The 21,982-nt window shown below is 44.0% G+C and overlaps 1 protein-coding gene across 2 annotated transcripts in view; it reads left to right on the forward strand.

Moving 5' to 3' along the window:
- The window catches only part of DNAH10 (dynein axonemal heavy chain 10), a 152,261-nt gene that overhangs the window by 20,213 nt on the left and 110,066 nt on the right, over positions 1-21,982 (forward strand). Inside the window, exons 9-19 of one of the 2 annotated variants that reach the window (XM_057744253.1) lie at positions 2,031-2,221; positions 3,441-3,639; positions 4,046-4,240; positions 7,875-8,045; positions 9,562-9,738; positions 10,551-10,676; positions 11,577-11,749; positions 12,323-12,474; positions 14,036-14,200; positions 14,808-15,015; positions 20,324-20,480. In XM_057744253.1, the coding sequence (XP_057600236.1) occupies positions 2,031-2,221; positions 3,441-3,639; positions 4,046-4,240; positions 7,875-8,045; positions 9,562-9,738; positions 10,551-10,676; positions 11,577-11,749; positions 12,323-12,474; positions 14,036-14,200; positions 14,808-15,015; positions 20,324-20,480 (1,914 nt within the window). The remainder of the gene's footprint in view (positions 1-2,030; positions 2,222-3,440; positions 3,640-4,045; positions 4,241-7,874; positions 8,046-9,561; positions 9,739-10,550; positions 10,677-11,576; positions 11,750-12,322; positions 12,475-14,035; positions 14,201-14,807; positions 15,016-20,323; positions 20,481-21,982) is intronic. The other variant, XM_057744254.1, reaches the window with a different exon arrangement.

A 21,982-nucleotide genomic window follows, 5' to 3' on the forward strand; every position in this document is an offset into this window, starting at 1 on the left:
AAGGCCAGGAGTCATTACTCTTTTTTTTTTAAATAATATTTTATTTATTTATTTAGGCTCCTCTGGGTCTTAGTTGAGGCATGCATGCGGGATCTAGTTCCCCGACCAGGGATCAAACCTAGGCACTCTGCATTGGGAGCGTGGAGTCTTACCCACTGGACCACCAGGGAATTCCCTCTTTAAGTTGATTTTAAATTTGTGTGTGTGTGTAATTTAGCCTCATCTTAAACAATCATACCTGTGCTGTCATGGGTTATTTCTAATTTGCAATAAAATAAGTATATTTTTTAAAAGTTCTGAGTGCTCATATCTTAAGCTTTTAAATTATCGGCTGTATTGATTTAGTACTCTAATTTTAATGTTCACATGAAACAAAGATGGCTTCTTTTTTTAGGCTTTTATCTTGAACAAAGTATCTGGATTTTAAAAGGTATCGGTATATCTCAACGATCTGTATTATTCTAGGGTGTGATGGCTTATAGTTTGAACTTAATACAGAGGGTGTAAAATTCAGAACCAGGCAGATCCATTTCCTGACCCTAAACATGGTCCTAAAGTAAATTGTTTGAGGAAATTGGATCCCAAGGATTACAGGTGGGGAATTTTGACGTGTTCGTATTCTATTGGAGATCCAAGAAGGGTAACTAAAAGAATTGTGGGCTGACCCACATGACAGCTGTGGGCTGAGCAAAACTTTTTGAAAAGGCTATCTTATCCTGAAGATTATGACTTTGAAGGAACTAAGGTGATTGGCAGTGGAAAGAATCAGGACAAGTGAAGTTCCTTAAAAATTTATTAACTTAAATACTTTTGCCTATGTTATACATAATAAAAAAAGAAAATCCTTTAAAAAAAATTCTGAGTGCTGTCAAAATCATCTCACTTCCTGCCAGGGGACACATACCCTGGAAGACACTGGCACTGGCTAAGCTCACCTCTAGAATGCCAGCTTCGATTCATTCATTGGCACTCTGGCCATTAAATATAGTATAATTATATATGTATATGATATGTATATACACTCTTACTTCATATACATGTCTGCAAATTGCTTTATATCCTTTAATTGTAAATCTTATCTTTCCATGTCAGCGTATACAGGCCTATTTCAAACTTCTTTTGTCATTAAACACTTTCTTCCATAATAAGGACTTTTTTTTTTATAATTAAGAAGAATGTCCTACACTTTTGGTGGGAATGTACGTTGGTGCAGCCACTGTGGAAAACAGTATGGAGATTCCTTAGAAAACTAAAAATAGAGTTGCCATATGATCCTGCAATCCCACCCCTGGGCATATATCCAGACAAAACTCTAATTCAAAAATATACATGCACCCCTATGTTCATAGCAGCCCTATTCACAATAGCCAAGACAGGGAAACAACCTAAGTGTCCACTGACAGATGAATGGATAAAGAAAATGTAATGGAATACTACTCAGCCATTGAGAAGAATGAAATAATGCCATTTGCAGCAACATGGATGGACCTAGAGATTATCATACTAAGCAAAATAAGTTAGAAAGACAAAAGCATATGATATCACTTATATGTGGAATCTAAAATACAACACAAACTTATCTACGAAACAGAAACAGACCCACAGACATAGAGAACAGACTTGTGGTTGCCAAGGTTTGGGGTGGGGGTCAGGGAGGGATGAATTGGGAGTTTGAGATTAGCAGATGTAAACTATTATATAGAGAATGGATAAACAACAAGGTCCTCCTAGTACAGGGAAGTATATTCAATATTCTGTGATGAACCATAATGGAAAAGAATATGAAAAAGAATGCAAAAAAAATTTTTTTTAGTTGAGAGACTTTAAACAGAAGCACATTTTTTTCTGAAAGTACTAAAATCCAGAAATATACTTACATTTAATTAAAATACCTTTAAAATACAAAAAAGAAGAAGAAGAAAAAGAAGAAGAGTGAAACTTCCTGTAGGGCTCCTGCTTTCTTGCACTGTCTGCCCCAAGGCTGAGGTGGCTTGCCTTCCTCTCTCTTTTGCACGCGTCTCTCCATGTAGAACATCACGCACGGAACTAGCTTCCACGTTGTCTTGGAGACGATACCCTCCATGATGAGTGCCCTGAGGATGGTGTGGATCATCTCGCGACACTACAATAAAGACGAGAGGATGGTCCCGCTCATGGAGCGCATTGCCTGGGAAGTTGCCGAGAGAGTCTGCAAAGTGGTGAACCTGCGGACTTTGTTCAAGTAAGAAGCGGAGGCGCCATGTTTTTCTTAAGGTCTTTTTTTGTTTTGTTTTTTAATTTATTGTTTATTTTTTTTGGTTGTGTTGGGTCTTTGTTGCTGGGCACGGCCTTTCTGCAGTTGTGGTGAGCGTGGGCTATTCTTCTTTGCAGTGCGTAGGCTTCTCACGGTGGTGGCTTCTCCTGTTGCGGAGCACGGGCTCTAGGTGCGTGGGCTTCAGTAGTTGTGGCTCTCGGGCTCTAGAGCACAGGCTCAGTAGTTGTGGCGCACGGGCTTAGTAGCTCCTCAGCATGTGGGATCTTCCCGGCCCAGGGATTGAACCTGTGTCCCCTGGATTGGCAGGTGAATTCTTAACCACTGTGCCACTGGCAAGTCCCAACATGTGGTCTTTCATGACTGGTTCCTCTCACTCAGCATCATGTTTTCACAGTTCATCTAAGGTGTAGCTTGTATCACTGCTTTATTCCTTTTTATGGCCAAATAGTACTCCACAGTGTGGATTTCTCAGGACTGTCTTCCTTGGTTGTCCTTGGAGAGACCGAGGCGGATGGTCCGAGGGAACCTCACTCCTGGACCCCAGGACCCCTCAGGTGGAACAGCCTCTGAGGATCAAATATAAAATGGGGAAGGAGACACATCTTTTTTTCACTTTTTTTTTTTTTCCGCTGGGCCTCTCGGCGTGTGGGATCTTAGTTCCCTAACTAGGGATCGAACACTTGCCCCCTGCAGTGGAAGTGCAGACTCCTAACCAGTGGACTGCCAGGGAAGTCGCTTTTTTTTTTTTTCTCACTTTGTTAAAAAACAATCTATATAAGTGAAATAGATACCAAAATCTCGGCATTGTCATTTTGTTCCGGTATTTAAGCCCCCATTGTTGACTTCTGGCCTGGGACCCAAGGCCACCTGCTCCCCTTCCAGCTCGAACAGAAAGCTTCCTGGGCCTTGCATACTGGGGGGCTGGGCAGCTGCATCAAAGGTCAGCCTGGACCGTGACTTGGAATCCTGCCCGCATCCCTACCAATCACATCCCTGCAAATTTCATCAGAGCAGCAACTTGCCTGGGAAGGTTTTTACGATGAGGCCGTGACATCAGAGAGGCTCTGCTCCTTGGTTAGAATTGTCCCCTCCGAAGCCTGCTCCCCCTGGGGAGCGTGGCTCAGACTGCCCCCTTGCCCCTGCGGCTCTCCTCTCCTGTCCATCACGGTGCCTTTTTGCTTCCCAGAGAGAACCGGGCTAGTGCACAACACAAAACCCTGGAGGCCAGGAACACCCTCCACATGTGGAAAAAGGCCTATTTCGACATCCGGGCCAAGATCGAGGCTTCAGGGAGAGAAGCTCGGTGGGAGTTTGATCGCAAACGGCTGTTCGAGAGAACAGATTACATGGCCACCATCTGCCAGGATCTCTACGACATCCTGCAGGTGGGCAGGCTGGGGGTGTTTTCTTCAGTGCATGTGAAGGTGGTTTGAGCTGCAATTTGCCCGATGGAAGACAGTTTGGCTTTTTGACAAAGGGCCTCTCCGCGGGAATGTGGGACTGAAAGAGGCCAAGGGGTGGCTGCAAGGCGGCCGGGGGAGAGCAGTACAGGAGGAGATGGAAGGAGTCGGTAGGGGGCCTGAGCATGCAGACTTTGTAAGCTGTGTCAGAACATCTGGATCTGGTCCTTTGTGCAGTGGGCATAGTACCAAAGGGCTTAGGCTGGGAGGAGGCTACCTGCGTGATAAGATTCTTGCCCTCAGGTAAACCTAGATACGTGACCCGTTTGTCGTTAGAACAATCATAAGAAAACCAAGTGGTCACCTCCTGGTGTTTTGTTTGCCTGGATAGGTTATGGAGGAATTCTACAACATATTTGGTCTGGAGCTAAAAGCGGTGACTGGGGATCCCAAGCGCATTGATGATGTCCTGTGCAGGGTGGACAGCCTGGTCACCCCCATGGAAAACCTGACCTTTGACCCCTTCAGCATCAAGTGCTCCCAGTACTGGAAATACGTGATGGACAACTTCAAGATCGAAGTCCTGGCAAGTAACACATCCTTGGATTTGATCTTGGAAGTGCATACCATGTTTCCTCCATGTTAAATCTGTTGGGTTATTTAGTTATGTTTAGGTTTTTTTTTTTTTTAAATCATAAAAAGGGATACCTGCTTTCGGGTGAAAAACAGAAACAATGTGGAAGAACATAAGGTAAAAATGAACATTTCTTAGTGTCCTCTGTCCCCACTCCTACTCCCCAGGCCGTAGAAGTTTGAATTGAGCTAGACACAGTAGAATGTCTACAAAGGTGGGTTGGGTGTATAATTGGAGAGGACGTAGAGTGGCTGGGGTGAAGAATGGGACTTAATTTAGTAAGCAGTAGGGAGCCATTGAAGGTTGTTGACTAAGGCAGTGATATAATCAGAAATTATAGCCAAGGAGGGTTTTTCTGGCTGCAGCATAGGCTAGGGAAGGACAGGAAGTGGGGAGGTGATATAAGAGGTTGTGGCCTGGGATGTGGCAGAGGCAGAGCCGGTCAAAAAGAATATGATTTCACTGCACATAGCGTGGATAGGATGGCCCCAGATGCTCACCTTTGTAGCCACACGTACGAAGCACTATCAGTAACATCCCTGTTTTATGTTTTAATAACCCCAGAGCTTCTTTCATATTGTAACTGAAAGTGGGGTCCGGCTGCTCGCCGCTCAAAAGCCAATAAAGAGGCAGGATTGGTGGAAAGGAAAGTGTGCTTTATTTTGGATGCAGGTAACCAGGGGTGGGGAAGCAGACTCTTGTGCTAAGGCCGACCCTCCCAACCCGCCTCTGACGATCAGTGGGCAAGAGCTTTTATAGACGGAGGGAGGGGGCTACCTGCAGAAACAGCACAGGCAGCTCGACAGGCACCTTGAAATCGGTTATCGGAAGTCTGACCAGCGTCATCTGGGTTGTTTTAAGTACAGTTAGTCTTCAGTTCCAGGGGCGGTTTGTTCCCATTTCTTTGAGGCCAGTTCTCGGAATTGTGGAAGCTTACGTCATGGCTACAGCCTGGTCATCATGCCGTTAACGTCTTCCACCTGGTGGGGGTTTCAGTCTCTACAAGACAGCGCACAGGATAGGGCTCAGACTATTATCTAGAGCCCTTGAGGAGGAACTAAAGGTCCTTGACTTTGCTTAATGACCAAACTATTATTATTTGGTCTCCTTTGACTGTTTTCCTTTGTTTCTGCATTTTCTCACTTCTCTGATTAAACTTATTGTTCGGCTAAAGTTTTTCCACAGACAAAAGCAGGATGAGGACATGGTGGGGCAAGGACCATAGGGTCCTGCTCCGTTTCCATATGGGCAACTTCAGGTAGTTCTGCTTGGGTTATAGAAACATCTCCGTTTTAATTGTATCCAGTTTATCCTCAGCTTTTATTTTAAGTGTTATTTACTTTTAGATTGAACATCACAGTCATTTAATCAAGTAATACTAAACTGCTCGTAATGAGAAAAAGCATCTCCATGTTTACCCCCTCACCATCCCCATTCTTGCTGTCATTTTTCACAATATTAGATGTTTCTTTTGCTGTTTACTTCCATACCAATGTGGTTATTTACTGATTTATCGAATTTAATCAATTTTAGACCTCTCTCAACTTTTCAGAGTAGACATAAACTTGACTGTTCTATTCCTAATCCCCTTTGCCTCTCTGTCACCTAACATAGTTTTAAATAACTTTTGGTTACATTAATGGTCAGTGTTTACTCATTATGTCCATGCAACGGTTTTCAGTGCTGAGCCAAGAAGTCTATCATAATCATGCCACCTTTTTTGTCCAAGCCTTCGTTTTTCCTGGAATTAATCATTGCTTTTATTTTTGTTTGCTTTATTTTTTGCTTTATTTGCTTTGTTTGTATTTTATTCATATTTTTATTTTTATTTTATTTATATGCATTTTAATTTTCCCAGCTGCCCCAACACCTCTTCCACACATCTATAGATAGTGGGTTCCATCTGCTGTGACATATCAGTGCGGTTATTTTTCCAGAGGCCTTTCTTCCAGAGCTCACTGTCTTTCTGCTCCGGTTTGCGCCTCACACCTGTTGTGAAGCAGTTGCCCTAGGACTTCCTATCTTCTCTCATCTGTGTTGGATCCTGATTTCTAGAGTTCACAGCTTCCTCTTTCTTTGTTTGCTCCTTTGTTTTACTGGAGCACATTTTTAAAAAAAATTATTTATTTATTATTTATTTTATTGGCTGTGTTGGGTCTTTTTTGCTGTGCGTGGGCTTTCTTTTTAGTTGCGGTGAGTGGGGGCTACTCTTCGTTGTGGTGCACGGGCTTCTCATTGCCGTGGCTTCTCTTGTTGCGGAGCACGGGCTGTAGGCACGTGGGCTTCAGTAGTTGCAGCACATGGGCTCAATAGTTGTGGCTCACGGGCTCTAAAGCACAGGCTCAATAGTTGTGGCACACAGGCTTAGTTGCTCTGTGGCATGTGGGATCTTCCTGGAGCAGGGATCAAACCTGTGTCCCCTGCCTTGGCAGGCGGATTCTCAACCACTGTGCCACCTAGGAAGCCCTGGAGCACATTTTTTAATAGCTTCCTGAGAAAGGTTTCATGGGACATATATGTTTTTGAGTCTTGCATGTATGAATTCTGAAGTCATAGGTATAGAATTCAAGGTTGAAAATAACTTTTCTTCAGAAATGTGAAGCTGTTCTTCATTGGTTCCTAGCTTCCAGTGTCATTAGAAGTCTGATGTCACTCTGATTTAAGTTTTCTTAGAATTAACATTCCACTCTGCATGGAGTCGGGTGGGGACGGAGATATAGAGGCTGTGTCCTGAGTGGCCTGGCTGTGTGGGGTGGAGAAAGGGATCCTCTGTTTGCCCCTCCCCTTCCACGTGCCTGGTGCCCCTAAATGCTCAGCCTTCCAGAGGTTTCCTTGGGGACAAACAGGTGTCCCCACCTGCCCGCACATTGCCAGCGTTAGTTGTAATTCTCTGCCTTCTGTTAAGTTCCTCTCCTTTCCAAAATTCCTGAACTATCTCTGCTGTTGTGTCCTCTCCTGTTTCTTTGTTTGTTTTTTTGTTTTTTTGGCACACGGGCTTAGTTGCTCCGAGGCATGTGGGATCTTCCTGGAGCAGGGATCGAACCTGTGTCCCCTGCATTGGCAGGCGGATTCTTAACCACTGCGCCACCTAGGAAGCCCGTGTTTCTTTGTTGATATGAGTTAATACTTTAAAAATTTCCTTTTCCATCATTTTGAACTACTGGAGGAGAGGCAGCAGAAAACCAATGTAGCCAGTCTGCCATTTAAAAACAAACAAACAAAAAATATATATATATATGTATTTATTTATTTATTTTGGCTGTGCTGGGTCTTAGTTGCGGCACATGGGATCTTCGTCATGGCATGTGAACTCTTAGTTGCTGCATGCATGTGGGATCTACTTCCCTGACCAGGGATCTAACCCGGGCCCCCTGCATTGGGAGTGTGGGGTCTTACCCACTGGACCACCAGGGAAGTCCCCAGGCTGCCATTTTTAACTGGACCTCAGCTTCCACTAAAGCACAATGGAAGTTTCTCCAGGCACTGATTTGGTTTTTTGCTCCTTTCTAGCCATTTTGTTTTTTTGTGGGATAATTTACAGGGTCATGAGGGTTTTTTTGTTGGCTTTTTTTTTTTTTTTTTACAGGTTATTGAGAAAGAAGCAAAAAACTTTATTGACGAGTCTTTTAAGACACTTCGATCAGCTGAAGCAGCATTTGACATGCTTTTAAAATTTAAGCATATTCGTTCACGGGAGGCCATTAATCGACAAATGATGATGAAATTTAATGATATTCTTGCACAGTACTGTAAAGAGGTAACTGGAAAATCTATGGCTTCTGTAGCAGTAAAAATACACTTGGCAAAATGTAAACAATTAGATCATACTGTTGTCTTTCTTGTCTCAATTCAGAGAAACTGTGGAATTTTCCCAAGTAAGCATGTCATACAACCAAAACGAAGTGGGTTTGTTTTTGTAGCAGAGGAATTCAGTAAGAATTTATGAAGTACAATATGGTATGCCTCACATCATGGTGGGCCCTGAGTGAGGAGTCGTAGCAGTAATCACAGTAGCAATAGTGTAGCAGTCATAGCTACCCGTGTGCGAAGATCAAGTGGGCATTCACGTACACATTCCTGCTGTAAGGACCCTTGTTATACCTTGGACCCACCCACATAATCTAGGATAATCTCCTGTTTTAAGGTCAGCTGACTGGCAACTTTAACTCCATCTACTACCTAATTCCTCTTGGTCATATAGCATAACATATTCATAGGTTCTGGGGATCAGGGCCATTTTTTGGGGGGTATTGTTTTGCCTCTGACACCTAATTACTTCCATTAGAGTGCAAAATGCTTATTTTAAAACGCAAGCCCAGACCGTATGATCCAGCAATCCCATTTCACGTATATACCCCAAGAGAATTGAAAGCAGAGTCTCGAAGAGATATGTGAACATCCATGTTCATAGCGGCACCATTCACAACAGCAAAAAGGGTCCGTTGACAGATGGATGGATAAACAAAATATGCCTTATGCATAAATGGAATATTTTTCAGCTTTAAAAGGGAAGGGAATTCTGACATATGCTACAACATGGATGAACCTTGAGGGCTTTGTGTTGATGGAAATAAGCCAGTCATAAAAAGACAGATACGCTGTGATTTTCTACTTAAATGAGGTATTTAGAGGAGTCAGAGTTATAGAGACAGAAGGTAAAAAGGTGGTTCCTAGGGGCTGGGGGAGGAAGAAATGGGGAGTTGTGTTTCATGGGTACCCAGAGTTTCAGCTCTACAAGATGAAGAACGTTCTGGAGGTGGATGGTGGGGAGGTTGCATAACGTCATGAATGTATTCAATGCCTCTGAAATGCACACTGAAAAATGGTTAAGATGGTAAATTTTATGTCATGCATGTTGTACCACAATTTAAAAAATATTATTACATAAATAATTATAAAGCCTCAGTGGCCTGTACACACACACACACACACACACACAAACACACACATGAACACACACACAATGCAGGCCTGGCCACCAGCCACGTCTAGAACAGATTTCAGAATTTCCAGTAGGTCTGTCAAATAATGGTACACAGTCTGTAAGTATAAGACAGTTTGGATCGTTACAAATGTTAAACCAAACAAAAAATTCCTACAGAGTATAAGAAAAGTAGTAAATAACAGGTAAGTAGCAGATGTCCTGTTCTGTACCTTAGATCATTACCTCACTTTCTGTGTTCATTTCTTTAAAGATACCAACCGGAAGTTAAATCTCAGCTCGCACGCTGATGCTTGTCGCTCATGAAATAATACGTTTGGTTGCTTTGCAGATTGACATAGTTCACAAAATCTTTGTTCATAACCTTGACAACCCACCGCTGTATAAGAATCACCCGCCGGTAGCAGGTGCAATCTACTGGGAACGGTCCCTGCTCTTCCGAATTAAGCACACCATCCTCAGATTTCAAGAAGTAGAGGAGATCTTGGACAGCGATCGGGGAAGAGAAGTATGTTGCTTCCGCTGGAAGTGTCCCCTTTTGTATTTCACGGTTCAGTTCTAGATGGGCAACCTCTCTGAGTGCGTCCAGGAGGATCCTTCGGTCCAAGTGGCTGCCGGTGTGGAGTGGGCTCTACAGGGTTGCCTGCCTGAGAAGCAGCTCAATTTCAAATCCATGTCTGCAACCTAGAAGGTCTTTCCCGTGGTCCCTCGGGACCGCATATCCATACCTACCTATGACATCTTCCAGGTGGCAGTCACATGACTTCCCCCTGACCTTGCCCTTCCGCCTCTCCAGAGGGTGACCACACTCTCCCTGATAATGCTCTTCCTCCCTGACCCATGCACTTTTGTCTGTTATATCACAGGGTTTGGCAAACCTTTTCTTTAAAGGTCCAGAGAGTAAATATCTTAGGCATTTGAGGCCCCTTTTGCAACTACTCAACTATGCCTTTGTAGCGGGAAAGCAGCCATCGTTAACATGTAAATGAACAGGCATGGCTGTGGTCCAACAAACCTTCACTATGGACGCTGAAATTTGAATTTCATACGGTTTTCACATGTCAGGAAGCACGGTTGTTCTTTTCGTGTTCCTTCATTCTTAGCTCCTGGGCTGCACCAAACCCATGGGCTGAGGTTTGTGAGCCCTGTTCATCAGCCTAGATTTCAAGCCGTACCATGGCAGACAAACCCTCCAACATTTGTGCAAATCTGCTTGCTTCCTTCTGCAAAATGTGAACTGATAATTTTTTTTTTTTTAAAGAGAGAGGAGAAAATGTTATTTTCAAGGACAAAATGACAGTTGCCTGGCTTCTTTGATAGGTAAAGCAAAAATATCTGGAAGTGGGTAGGACCATGAAAGACTATGAAGATAAAATGTACGAGCAGTGGAAAGAGACGACAGAACAGGTCCTGCCGACTCTCATGAAGAAGAGTCTGCTTACTAAGGTGCGTCTCTCCAGATCCGCCTGCCAGGTTACGGTGGCCACGTAAGGCGGTGGTGACTACCACTTCCTTGAGGTTTGATGTGTCGACTCTCACACAACTGAGAGATAGTTCCAAAATCAAAGGCAAAGGAGGGCAGAGGTTGACCGGGGAGAAGAGAGGCAGAAAGGGTGGAGATGGAGGCAGCAAAATGTCACGATCAGGGAACAGGCTGGATCAGGCAGCCCTCCTGAATCCTTGGGCAGGTGGCTTAACTCTGAGCCCCAGGGACCCAGCTTGTAAAACGAGTTGGATCAGATGATCGTAAACATGCAAAGTAGTAGTGGAACCGTATATGAAGCAGCTGACGGTTGATCATTTTTAACCTACAGAAAAATGTCATTTCACGTGATTCATCTGCATCTTTAGTGTGGGGCTTGGCACATAGTAAGTGCTCAATAAATAAATAGCAGCAGTGAGGGAGGAGAGACCTGGGCCTGGTGGTTTTAGATCTTCGGTACTAAAATGTGTGAAGAGGCCAGGTAGGGCCTATCAGGAACCTACCGACTCGTGTCCTATTCAAAAGGGGCAGCCGCTCCCCAGCTTCAGTCTGTTCTTTGCCATTTGTCATCAGCTTTTCTAATGTTTCGAGGGAAGCCAGAATTCTGAATTCTAGCTAGTTCCGGCCAGCTCCCCAGTCTGTCGGGGCAGCAAGGACCCTCCATTGATCTTTTTCGAATCAACTTAAAAAAATATTTATTTATTTATTTACAAACCCGCGTCCCCTGCATTGGAAGACGGATTCTTTACCACTGGACCACCAGGGAAGTCCCCAGGTTCACGTTTAGCTTGGGTTGCGTTGATCTGAGTGCTTCTTGGACCACCCTTCCCACGTGTTTCGTACAAACACCGTCTTTCCCACAGGCTTCTTCTGCTGGTGATGATGCCCTGAACTCTGACAAGGGGGCTGCTTTCACAATCAACTTTTCACCTGCTCTCAGGGAGATTATTAACGAAACAAAGTACTTGGAACAGCTGGGGTTCCCTGTCCCCGAATTAGCAAGGAACGTTGCCCTCCAGGAAGACAAATTTCTTAGGTAAAAAGATGCTTCTCTTAAATCAACAGTAAACATTTTTTACCTTGGGACCCCTTTGCACTCTTCAAAATTATTGAGAAACACCCCCATGACAAAGCTTTTATTTGTGTGGATTATACCACTACCAGTATTTGCCACATTAGAAATAAAAACTAAGAAATGTTTAAAATATGTGTTTATTCATGCATCTGAAAATGATAAATCTATTTCATGTTAACCTAAATAGCATTTTATTTTTTAAATTAATTTTTATTGGAGTACAGTTGATTTATAATGTGTTCGTGTCTGCTGTACAGCAAAGTGAATCAGTTATACATATACACATATCCACTCTTTTTTAGATCCTTTTCCCGTAAAGGTCATTACAGAGTATTGAGTAGAGTTTCCTGTAGATAACATTTTAAATGAAAAATAACCCATATTTTCCAAAAAAGAAAGTTAATGGGAAGAGTGGCATTCTTTAAAATGTTTAGTCTGGTTAATGGTCTTTTGTAACCTAGCTGTAAGGTTATTAAGCTTTTAATGAGCTCCACCGTTTTCTTCTCACGTCGGTGGCTTTCCTGTAATGTGCAGGTACACGGATGGGATCCAGCGTGTGCTGGACCATTACCACACGCTCATCGGAACGTTAAACGAGGCAGAGGCTCTTCTCCTTAACGACCATTCCCAGGAATTAGTCAGAGTGTTTAGGTCTGGATATAAGAGGTTAAACTGGAACTCACTAGGTAATATAATTCATCCATCTATTGCCTTTTAGACTTCGGGGTGCAAAAAATCCTGTGGCCGTCCTGGTAGTGTAGGTCTGCTGGTGACGTAATCGCCTCGTTTCCCTCCTTCTGAGGATATCTCGATTGCTCCTTTGTTACTGTCCGGTGAAGGTGGAAATCCGGGTTCCCCAGTCAGCCGGCACTGACGGTCTGCTGGGAGGGTGGGGGGTCCCAGCCCCCCTGCGGTCTCCGGCGACACTGCGGGGTGGGAGGGGTGGTGCTCATTGCTGGACGGTAGAGGTGAAAGTCCTGTCTACCTCTGTGGCCTCCTCTGATGCCACCACGGCAGGCATGAGGGGCAGGGGCTTGGGGCACCTCGTTACCACGTGCTGAGGGTGGAAGTCTAGGCCCCCCGACCTGGCCCTTCTGGCACGGGGGAGGGTGAGGTCACACGTTGGTCTGTGGTGTTTGGCTGGAGCAGAGCAGTTACTGTCTAAAGTTTTGTCTTGCTAGGACATCCCTTTCCTAGTCCTCTGGTCAGAGAAAACAAGCGTTTCTTGAGGCTTTTTCTGGTGCGTGTGTGTCTGTACCTGTGGACACTTATGGGCCACCAGCTTCTTTAACTCGAGGTCTGGGATGTAGATTCCAGGAGAAAGATCCCAGGGCCCTCACCACCACGGCATTCCTAGGATCCCGGGGTCCCCGCTGGTTGGCTGTCTCTCCCCCTTTCAGAGTCTTGTGTGTGTTTTCTGGATAATGTGCAGGGTTCTTAGTTGTATTTAGCAGGAGGAATAAGGAAAAGTACATCTACTTCTTCTTTCCTTTTTAAAATAAACAAGGCATTTATGTTCTTTTTTTCCCCCTTCTTTCTCTTTCCCTTCTCCCGCTCTAAATTTCTCCCTTTTTTTCTCTGTCATTTCCTTTTCTCTCCTTCCTTCCTTCTCCCTCGTACAGAGAACACGTGTGTTTGGACTGTGGGTTTCAGAGCGAAACCTCTGGATTAAAAGTCCAGCTTCTACCCACATGACTCAACCTCTCCGAGGCTCCGTGTCCTCATCTCTAAAACGGGCATAATCTTAGTAGCTGACTCATAGAGTTGTTGTAAGGATTCGATCATGTAATAAACGTCACATGCTTAGGCCACCGCCCAACCGATCGTAACTACTTAACTCAGGTTTACTATTCACGTCCTTGCTGTTGACTTTTCTGAGCAACAGGCCAGAGGGTTGTCTAACTGTAGGCAGGGTTGCACATCGTGGAGAGTTTGGGTTGCCACGGCAATGAGAAGACAAGAGGGTTGTAGCTGCTCTTTCTCCCCACCGTGCTTCAGATACGATTATGCTAAAATGTGAGCAGAAGAAACGTATCGTTTGGTTGATCCTGGAATCGGCTCCTTGTTCCAATCCTCAGGGACCGAGTGGATCTTTGTCACCTCAAAGACGCAAGGGGATGGAAGGAGCAGGGTCTTTCCTGTGAATTGATGCTGGTGTTGACATTACTGATGTGGGTGGGAGGGATATGGAAAGGAAGAGTTGAAAGCCGACGGTCTTTCTTTTGTTCTTTCTCTTTTTCTCCGAAGGTATTGCTGACTACATAACTCGGTGCAAACAGGCCATCGGGAAATTTGAATCCCTCGTCCACCAGATTCATAAGAACGCAGATGACATTTCTTCCAGACTTACCTTAATAGAGTCCATAAATCTCTTTAAATATCCAGCCCCTAAAAGTGAGGAAGAACTCCCAGGTAGATCTGACTTCTTGTTTCTCTGATTCTGGAAGGAATGGAAAAACCTCCTGGTCACGATTGTGCACACGCGCGTGCAAACACACACACAGTTTATTCCATGAATGGAATAAAGCCATGCCTCATGATCCCAGGCATTTACTTGAAAAGGTCAGGGATAATTCTTACTTTTGGCCTTGTTTTATGTATTGCTGACATACTTTTACAGATTCCCGTGTCTGTGAAAATCAATAGTACTGTTGTCAATAACTTTAGAACAGTAAGCTGAACTGTGCTTTATGGGCTCACATTTACTTGTTCAAACAGGGTATTTTAAGTGGTCTTGAACTAGTCAACAAGGAAGTCAAGACTAGTTAACGAGCAATTCAAGACAAGCAAGATTGCCCCCAAAGCAAAGCATGTACAGTTGGCGTTCATTCCCATGTTGTCATGTATTTTTCGCTTTGGATGCGTCTTGCTTGGGTGGTGTTGACTTATTTTCTGCTTGTGGTCAAGATTAGAGGCTGCTTTCGTATTTGCAAGATATACAGCTAATGTTCAGGTTGCTTTTTGAGCCACGTTTTTTCCCGTGTTCTTGAAGAGCTGTAACAGGTGTCTTCCACTACAGGTGTGAAGGAATTCTTTGAGCACATTGAACGAGAAAGAGCCAAAGATGTGGACCACATGGTCAGGTGGTATCTTGCCATTGGGCCCCTGCTGACCAAAGTCGAGGGGCTGGTCATCCATACCAACACGGGCCAGGCCCCCAGGCTGGCCTCCTACTATGAATACTGGGAAAATAGAATCTACGAGGTCCTGACGAAGCTCATCCTGAAGTAAGTTCAGCTTCATACAGCATGTATTAAAGACAGTGTGCATAAATTAAAGTCTTTTACATATATGAATAGTGAAAGGGGGGCCACAAGGTATAGAACAAAAATCAACTGGACAATAAGTCTGCTTTCTGGCCAAAGGGTGCTCATAGGACGGAAGGGTGACTTTCTGTTTTGGCCACCTTTTTTTTTTTTTTCCCTTGGCTTTACTATTATTTTTTTATTATTAAAAAATTTTCAAATAAACAGAATGATACAATGAACAAGGAACACCTGTGCCCACCACCTGGATTTAAGACAGCATTTTGTCATATTATATATGTATATTTGCTAATCATTTTAAAATAAGTTATTGATTCCATTGCCACTTTACCTTTGAGTATTTTAGCATCTTTCACACAAAAACAGACATCTTTTACATAGCCATAAACCATTATTGTACTAAAAAATTTAGTAATGTTTCCTGATGTTCTCTAATACGTGGTCCATAGTTCAAATCGGCTGGACAGTAAGTCTGCTGTCTGGCCGCAGGGTGCTCATAGGATGGAAGGATGACTTTCTATTTTGGCTCATGTTTTTGTTTTTGTTTTTCAAATTGATACATTTGTTAGATGTGAAAGTTACAGATAAAATTTAAAACCATATTTTAAAAAAGAAAACTGTATGTGATATATATCAGCCCTCTGACAGGGAGAATTTTCTATTCTAGAAGAAAAGGAAGAAATCATAAGAGAAGAGATGGACAGACGTCAGATGCAAAAACTTTAAATGTTTGTATCACAAACTAAAAGGATAGAATTGGAAAAGAATTTACAGCAAACATGCTTTTATGCCTTAATTTATGGAAATGTTTTTGTAATATAGTGAGAAAAGTGACTAGGCAATGAGAGACATGATGAGATTTTTCGCAGAAAAGAATTCCAGCTATCAAAAAATTTAGAAATTGATCCTCATTAGTGGTCAAAGAAATGAATGATAAAACACCCATGAAATGAACAAATAACTTGTAAAAGATAATAATATGCAATTCTGGGGACTCCCCGGGTGGCACAGTGGTTAAGAATCCGCCTGCCAGTGCAGAGGATGCGGGTTCGATATCTGGGCTGGGAGGATCCCACATGGCACGGAACAACTAAGCCTGTGCGCCACAACTACTGAGCCTGCGCTCTAGGGCCTGCGAGCCACAATTTCTGGGCCCATGTGCTGCAGCTGCTGAGGCCCGCTCACCTGGAATCCATGCTCTGCAGTGAGAGGCCTTTGTATCGCAGGGAAGAGTAGACCCCACTTGCCACAACTAGAGAAAGCCCTCGCGCAGCAACGAAGACCCAATGCAGCCAATAAATAAATAAATAAGTAAATAAATAAATTAAAAAATATGCAGTGCTGGTGAATAAGAGGTTCATTATGGGCAGAGTTGTAATTTGAGGTGATACTGTAGTGCCAAGAGAAGAACGTGAGCTGGAAAGTCACATCGGCTGATGTTCTTGTTAGGTCCCTCAACACCCAGAAAAGGAAATTATCCCTCTCCCCACTGTCTGAAAGACATACACATGTATGTGTTCAGCTGGCAACAGAGAATTCCTGTCAGCCAGTATTTAACAAAATCGCAGACGACACCCTCACTCACATTGCGAGAGGTTGATTTGAAGGATGTATGGTGCCTGAACTCTTCCCTATGTTCTCAAGTAAACCCCCGGGCTGGAATGGGCATCACGTGTGTATCGAATGCTTATTGTGTGTGCGAGCCTCAGACACATGGAGGCTGTCCCTTCCCTCCTGGAGCTCACAGTCTCAGCCCTGCAGCTCAGACTGGCTGAGAGCCAAGTTCCTAGACTTCATCACATGGTTTCATTCTTAGAAACCAGCCTGTGAAATTCAGCACTGTTGCTATTACCTCCATGTTGTCAAGGGTGGTGTTCATCTCATCATGTCTTCCTTATGAAGAATCCCAGAAGCAATTTCTCTAATTTCCCTTCTGATCTGAGCCTCCTGAGAAAGTACGTTTCCTCTTCTCTTTCCTCTTTGATTTTTTGTTGTTTAAAATTTTTTTCTTTCTTATCATTTAATAATTTTTATCATTTTAAAAATTATTATTACTTAAAATTTTTATTTTATTTTTTTGGCCATGCTGCATGGCGTGCGGGATCTTAGTTCCCTGACCAGGGATTGAACCCTGCAGTGGAGGCACAGAGTCCTAACCACTGGACTGCCAGGGAAGTCCCTGTTTTGTTTTTAAATGGTATGAACACTATGAATTATTGACTTCATAGCTTTCTCTTTCCTCTGTGGCCACCAGGAAGCTTAGAACCAAATTTGTAGCCTGAATGCAGCAAGTGTACAGGTATTGATGATTTGCATTTTTAGTCTCATTCTTGATCCTCTCTCTGTTTTTATTTATTTATTTATTTATTTATTTAATTTATTCCTTTCGGCTGCAGCACTTGTGGGATTTTAGTTCCCCAGCACCAGGGATCGAACCCGGGCCCCCAGTGGTGAAAGCCAGGAATCCTAACCACTGGACCACCAGGGAATTCCCCCTCTCTCTGTTTTTAAAGTTTCCATGTGTAAAAACTTCCTCTGCACCAGGCTCACGTTATGCTCTTTAACAGTTCTCATCCCCATTTTACAGTTGAGGACATAGACTATTGGGAGGGTAAGTGACTAGCCCACCAAGGCCACAGATCTAGTAAGAAGAAGAGCTGGGATTTGAACCTGGGCCAGTATCACTCCACTAAACTGCCCCTGACTAGTGTTTTCTTCTTTTCTTATTTTATCCCACTTTGATTTTAGGGTCTCCTACTGTAGTTAAAGCATCCTTGTGAGCTACTAGAATCCACATTGGAATAATGCATTAATAAATAAAGACCTTTGGTTTCCTTGTTTCTTGGATGCAGTTTGACAGACTTCACTGAGTTGATCCTTTAAATAAATCTGTTTTCTACACATTTAATTTATTTTTTAACGTTGCTTCTAACTTAGACTCTTAAAGCAGTCCCTCGGGAATTCCCTGGTGGTACAGTGGTTAGGATTCCTTGCTTTCACTGCCAAGGGCTCGGGTTCAATCCCTGGTAGGGGAACTAAGATCCCATACGCCACGTGGCGCAGCCAGAAAAAAAAAAAAAAAGAAAGGCAGGGACTTCCTAGCTGGCGCAGTGGTTAAAAATTTGCCTGTCAATGTAGGGGAAATGGGTTCGAGCCCTGATCCAGGAAGATCCCACGTGTTGCATAGCAGCTAAGCCCATGTGCCACAGCTACTGAGCCTGTGCTCTAGAGCCTGCAAGCCACAACTATTGAGCCCGTGTGCCACAATTACTGAAGCCCGCGTACCTAGAGCCCGTGCTCTGCAACAAAAGAAGCCACTGCAATGAGAAGCCCGTGTTCCGCAATGAAGAGGAGCCCCCACTCACTGCAACTAGAGAAAGCCCCACGCACAGCAGTGAAGACCGAACACAGCCAATAAATAAATAAATAAGTTTAAAAAAAAAAGCAACCCCTCATATAGGGCTACCTCCTGAGTGTTTCTCTGTCTAATATGCTACGTTTTCCTTGATCCGTTCATCCATTTTCCCATCCATCCATCCATCCATCCATCCATCCATCCATCCATCCACCCATCCATCCATCCACTCATTCATTCATTGCAAGGCGTAGCAGAGCCTGGACTGGACCAGGCATTGGACCAGAAAAAACCCCTATTTTTCTGGCACTTCTCCATCCTCACAGGAGAGAGATACAAGACTCAAGGAAACAGGATTTCTGTGACAGATATAAAGCAGAACAATGTTGTGGGGAGAGACTAGAGGGGCTGTTGTGATTGGGTGGTCAAGAAAGGCCAAGGAGAGGCCATGTTTTAGCCGGACCCTGCAGATAAGGAGCAGGCTGGCAGGGGTGGAGTTTCCTTGGGGAAGACAAAGGCCAGTGTGAAGACCCAGAGGCCACGTGGGAGGAACAGAAGGGAGGAAGGAAGAGGGTGAGAACTGCCGCTGCCCCCATGCCAAAGCTTTCATTTTGTGGATTTTATTTTTAATGTTTAAAAATTTTTTAAATTTTTTAATTTTTTAATTCAGATTTTTATTGGAGTATAATTGCTTTACAATGTTATGTTAGTTGCTGCTGTACAAGAAAGTGAATCAGCTGTATTTATACGTATATCCCTATATCCCCTCCCTCTTGACATTTTGTGGATTTTATAACTACCAATATGTGCCACATCACAAATGAAAACTCGGAAATGTTTAAAATATGTATCCATTCATCCAAAAATAACAATGATAAACCTATTTCATGTTAACCTAAATAACATTTTTATTCTTATTTTTTTAAAATTACTTTTTATTGGAGTATAGTTGATTTGCAATGTTGTGTTAGTTTCTGCTGTACAGCAAAGTAGATCAGTTATACACGGATCCCCTCTTTTTTAGACTCTTTTCCCGTATAGGCCATTACAGAGTATTGAGTAGAGTTCCCGTAAATAACATTTTTAAATAAAAAATAACCGATATTTTCCAGAAAAAGAAAGTTAGTGGCAAGAGTGGCATTCTTTAGTCTGGTTAATGGTCTTTTGTAACCTATCTGTATGGTTATTAAGCTTTTCCTGAGCTCCTCTGTATTTTTCCCACGTCAGTGGTAGGAGAGGAAGCTGAGGGCGCAGGGGCCAGGAAAGAGCCCCTCACAAAGAGCCTGGAAGGAGCTTGCATTTATTCTGAGAGAGAGAAGAGTTCCATGTCTTATACGCTCTCTCTGGCTATAGGGATTACTGAATTGGGGTGAGGATGGGGGGACCATTTGCAGGCTAATGAAGCATCCATCCCAGTGTTGTCCCTGATTTAATCCTGGAAAGGACAGAGTCCAGTGGGCCAGGCAGATGGGACACATGGGTGTTCATTTTTCCTGAACCAGAGTCAAACAGCTTTTGCAGTTATCACTATTAAGTATCTTCTAACTAACTAATAGGTATTAACTTCCCCAGAGTAGAAATGAACTATTTGTAAAATTTTGTCCATAAAAAGGGTATATAGGGACTTCCCTGGCAATCCAGTGGTTAAGACTCTGCCCTTCCACTACAGGGGGTGCAGGTTCGATCCCTGGTTGGGGAACTAAGATCCTGCATGCCATGTGGCAGGGCCAAAAATTAAAAAAATAAAAGGGGTGTATAATGAAACTTGCCCCATACTGTCCATTACAACCCTAGAATGTGTTATTCCTTGTCGTAGGCTTTTTACAGGTGATGTCTGCCTTTAGCTGTTTTCACCTGCTGTCAGGTATATTTCACGTCGCCGAGTCCTGAGTCTGTTTTATTAACCCCTCCTAGGAATCTACAGTCCTTTAATTCTTTAATCCTTGGAAACGTCCCTTTGTTCCAAACGGAAACCATTTTGACGGCGCCTGAAATCATCCTGCACCCCAATGCAAACGAGATCGACAAAATGTGCGTCCACTGTGTCCGAAACTGTGTGGAGATGACCAAGGTGAGGGCGAGACTGTGTGGTGTTTCCCAGATAGCCCCTTGTCTCAGAGGGCTGGGCCCGCCAGTTGTGGACAGCAGGTGCCCCAGGAGGTGGAGAACGCAGGCTCCGCTCTGTCCCTTGTCCAGACCTCTGTAGTCTCTTCCTGGCTCCTCCTCTGTAAATCTCTGAAGTTTGGGGGTGTCCCAAGGCTTGATGCCGGCTCCCTTTTCACCTCTCTTTATCTTCTTTCTACATCCTCATGTCCGGTCCCACGGCTGTTAGTAATAGCCCAATGGCAGCAATCGCCGCATTTCCATCTTCATCCCAGACTTCTCTACTGCACAACACACGTTTCTAGTCGCCTACCGGCGGTCTCCCCGTGGACCTTAAACTGGGCGAGTCCAAGATGGAATTCTTGGCTTCCCAACTTGCAGGCTGTCCTGCCCTGGTTTTCCTTACTTCAGGCAACGGCACCAACATCAAGCCAAGTGGTTGAGCCAAAAGCCTGGGAGCTAGCCTTGCTCCCTCTTTTCTCCCATCCACCCATCCACAGCCCATCGGTGAGTCTGGTGGACCTGCTTCCCAAACACACCTCTGATCTCCTCTCTTCTCTCCTTTTCCACGTTACCAGTCTACCCCAGGTTTATCGTCCCGCACCTGGACAATTGCAGTAAAGTTTCCACAGGTGGTCAGGACTATCCTTTAAAAATACGAATTGTTTCCTGTCATCCCCTGTATAACCCCCCCATCCCCCCACCCCATGACTTCACATTGCACTTAGAATAGAATCCAAACTCCTCACTCTGGTCTAGGAGCCCCCCCCCCCCACAATCTAGCACCTGCCTACCTTTCTGATCAGCTCCTACCTGCACACGCCCACTGTGCTCCTGCCTGATGCACCTCCAGCAGGTAACACCACTTCCTCCTTGAAATGGTGGCACTACCTATTCCCTCTGCCTAGAACCTTCTGCCCCCAGACCTTTACTTGCTCACCCCTTCTGGTCCTCCTCTGTCACATCACCCTACTCCATCTTCTTCCTAGCCCGTATCCCCATCTGACCTTTCCTTATTTCCTTACTTGCTCGTTCACCCACTGACTAGCTCATGCCACTAGAATGCAAGTTCCATGAGACTGTGGACTTTGTGTGTCTGTCTGTTCACCCTGGAACCCCCAGCACCTCAGACAGCGCCTAGCACATAATTGGTACTCAGTCAGTGCTTGCTGAACGAGTGTTGGTTGGCAAATAACCCAAAGTTTACATCTTACCAACACTGGGGAAATAAGGCCATCTTTGTGGGTAAGAGATGTCACACCCCCTCAAGACACTAATATCTTTCTTTTCACTTGGCTTGTTCAGAAAGTCAAACATGTTTCAAGCATTTTTTAAGCATAAAACTAAGTGTAGATATTACAAGTAAGGAATTTCATTTCACTGGACTTGGAAATTGATGAATAAATTGCCCATATTTTATAATCTGTGCAAATAAGTTATTGATTAAACCTCTGCCACGTAGATTCTCTT

The sequence above is a fragment of the Hippopotamus amphibius genome, chromosome 8 (assembly GCF_030028045.1).
Source record: "Hippopotamus amphibius kiboko isolate mHipAmp2 chromosome 8, mHipAmp2.hap2, whole genome shotgun sequence".
Classification (NCBI taxonomy): Eukaryota; Metazoa; Chordata; class Mammalia; order Artiodactyla; family Hippopotamidae; genus Hippopotamus; species Hippopotamus amphibius.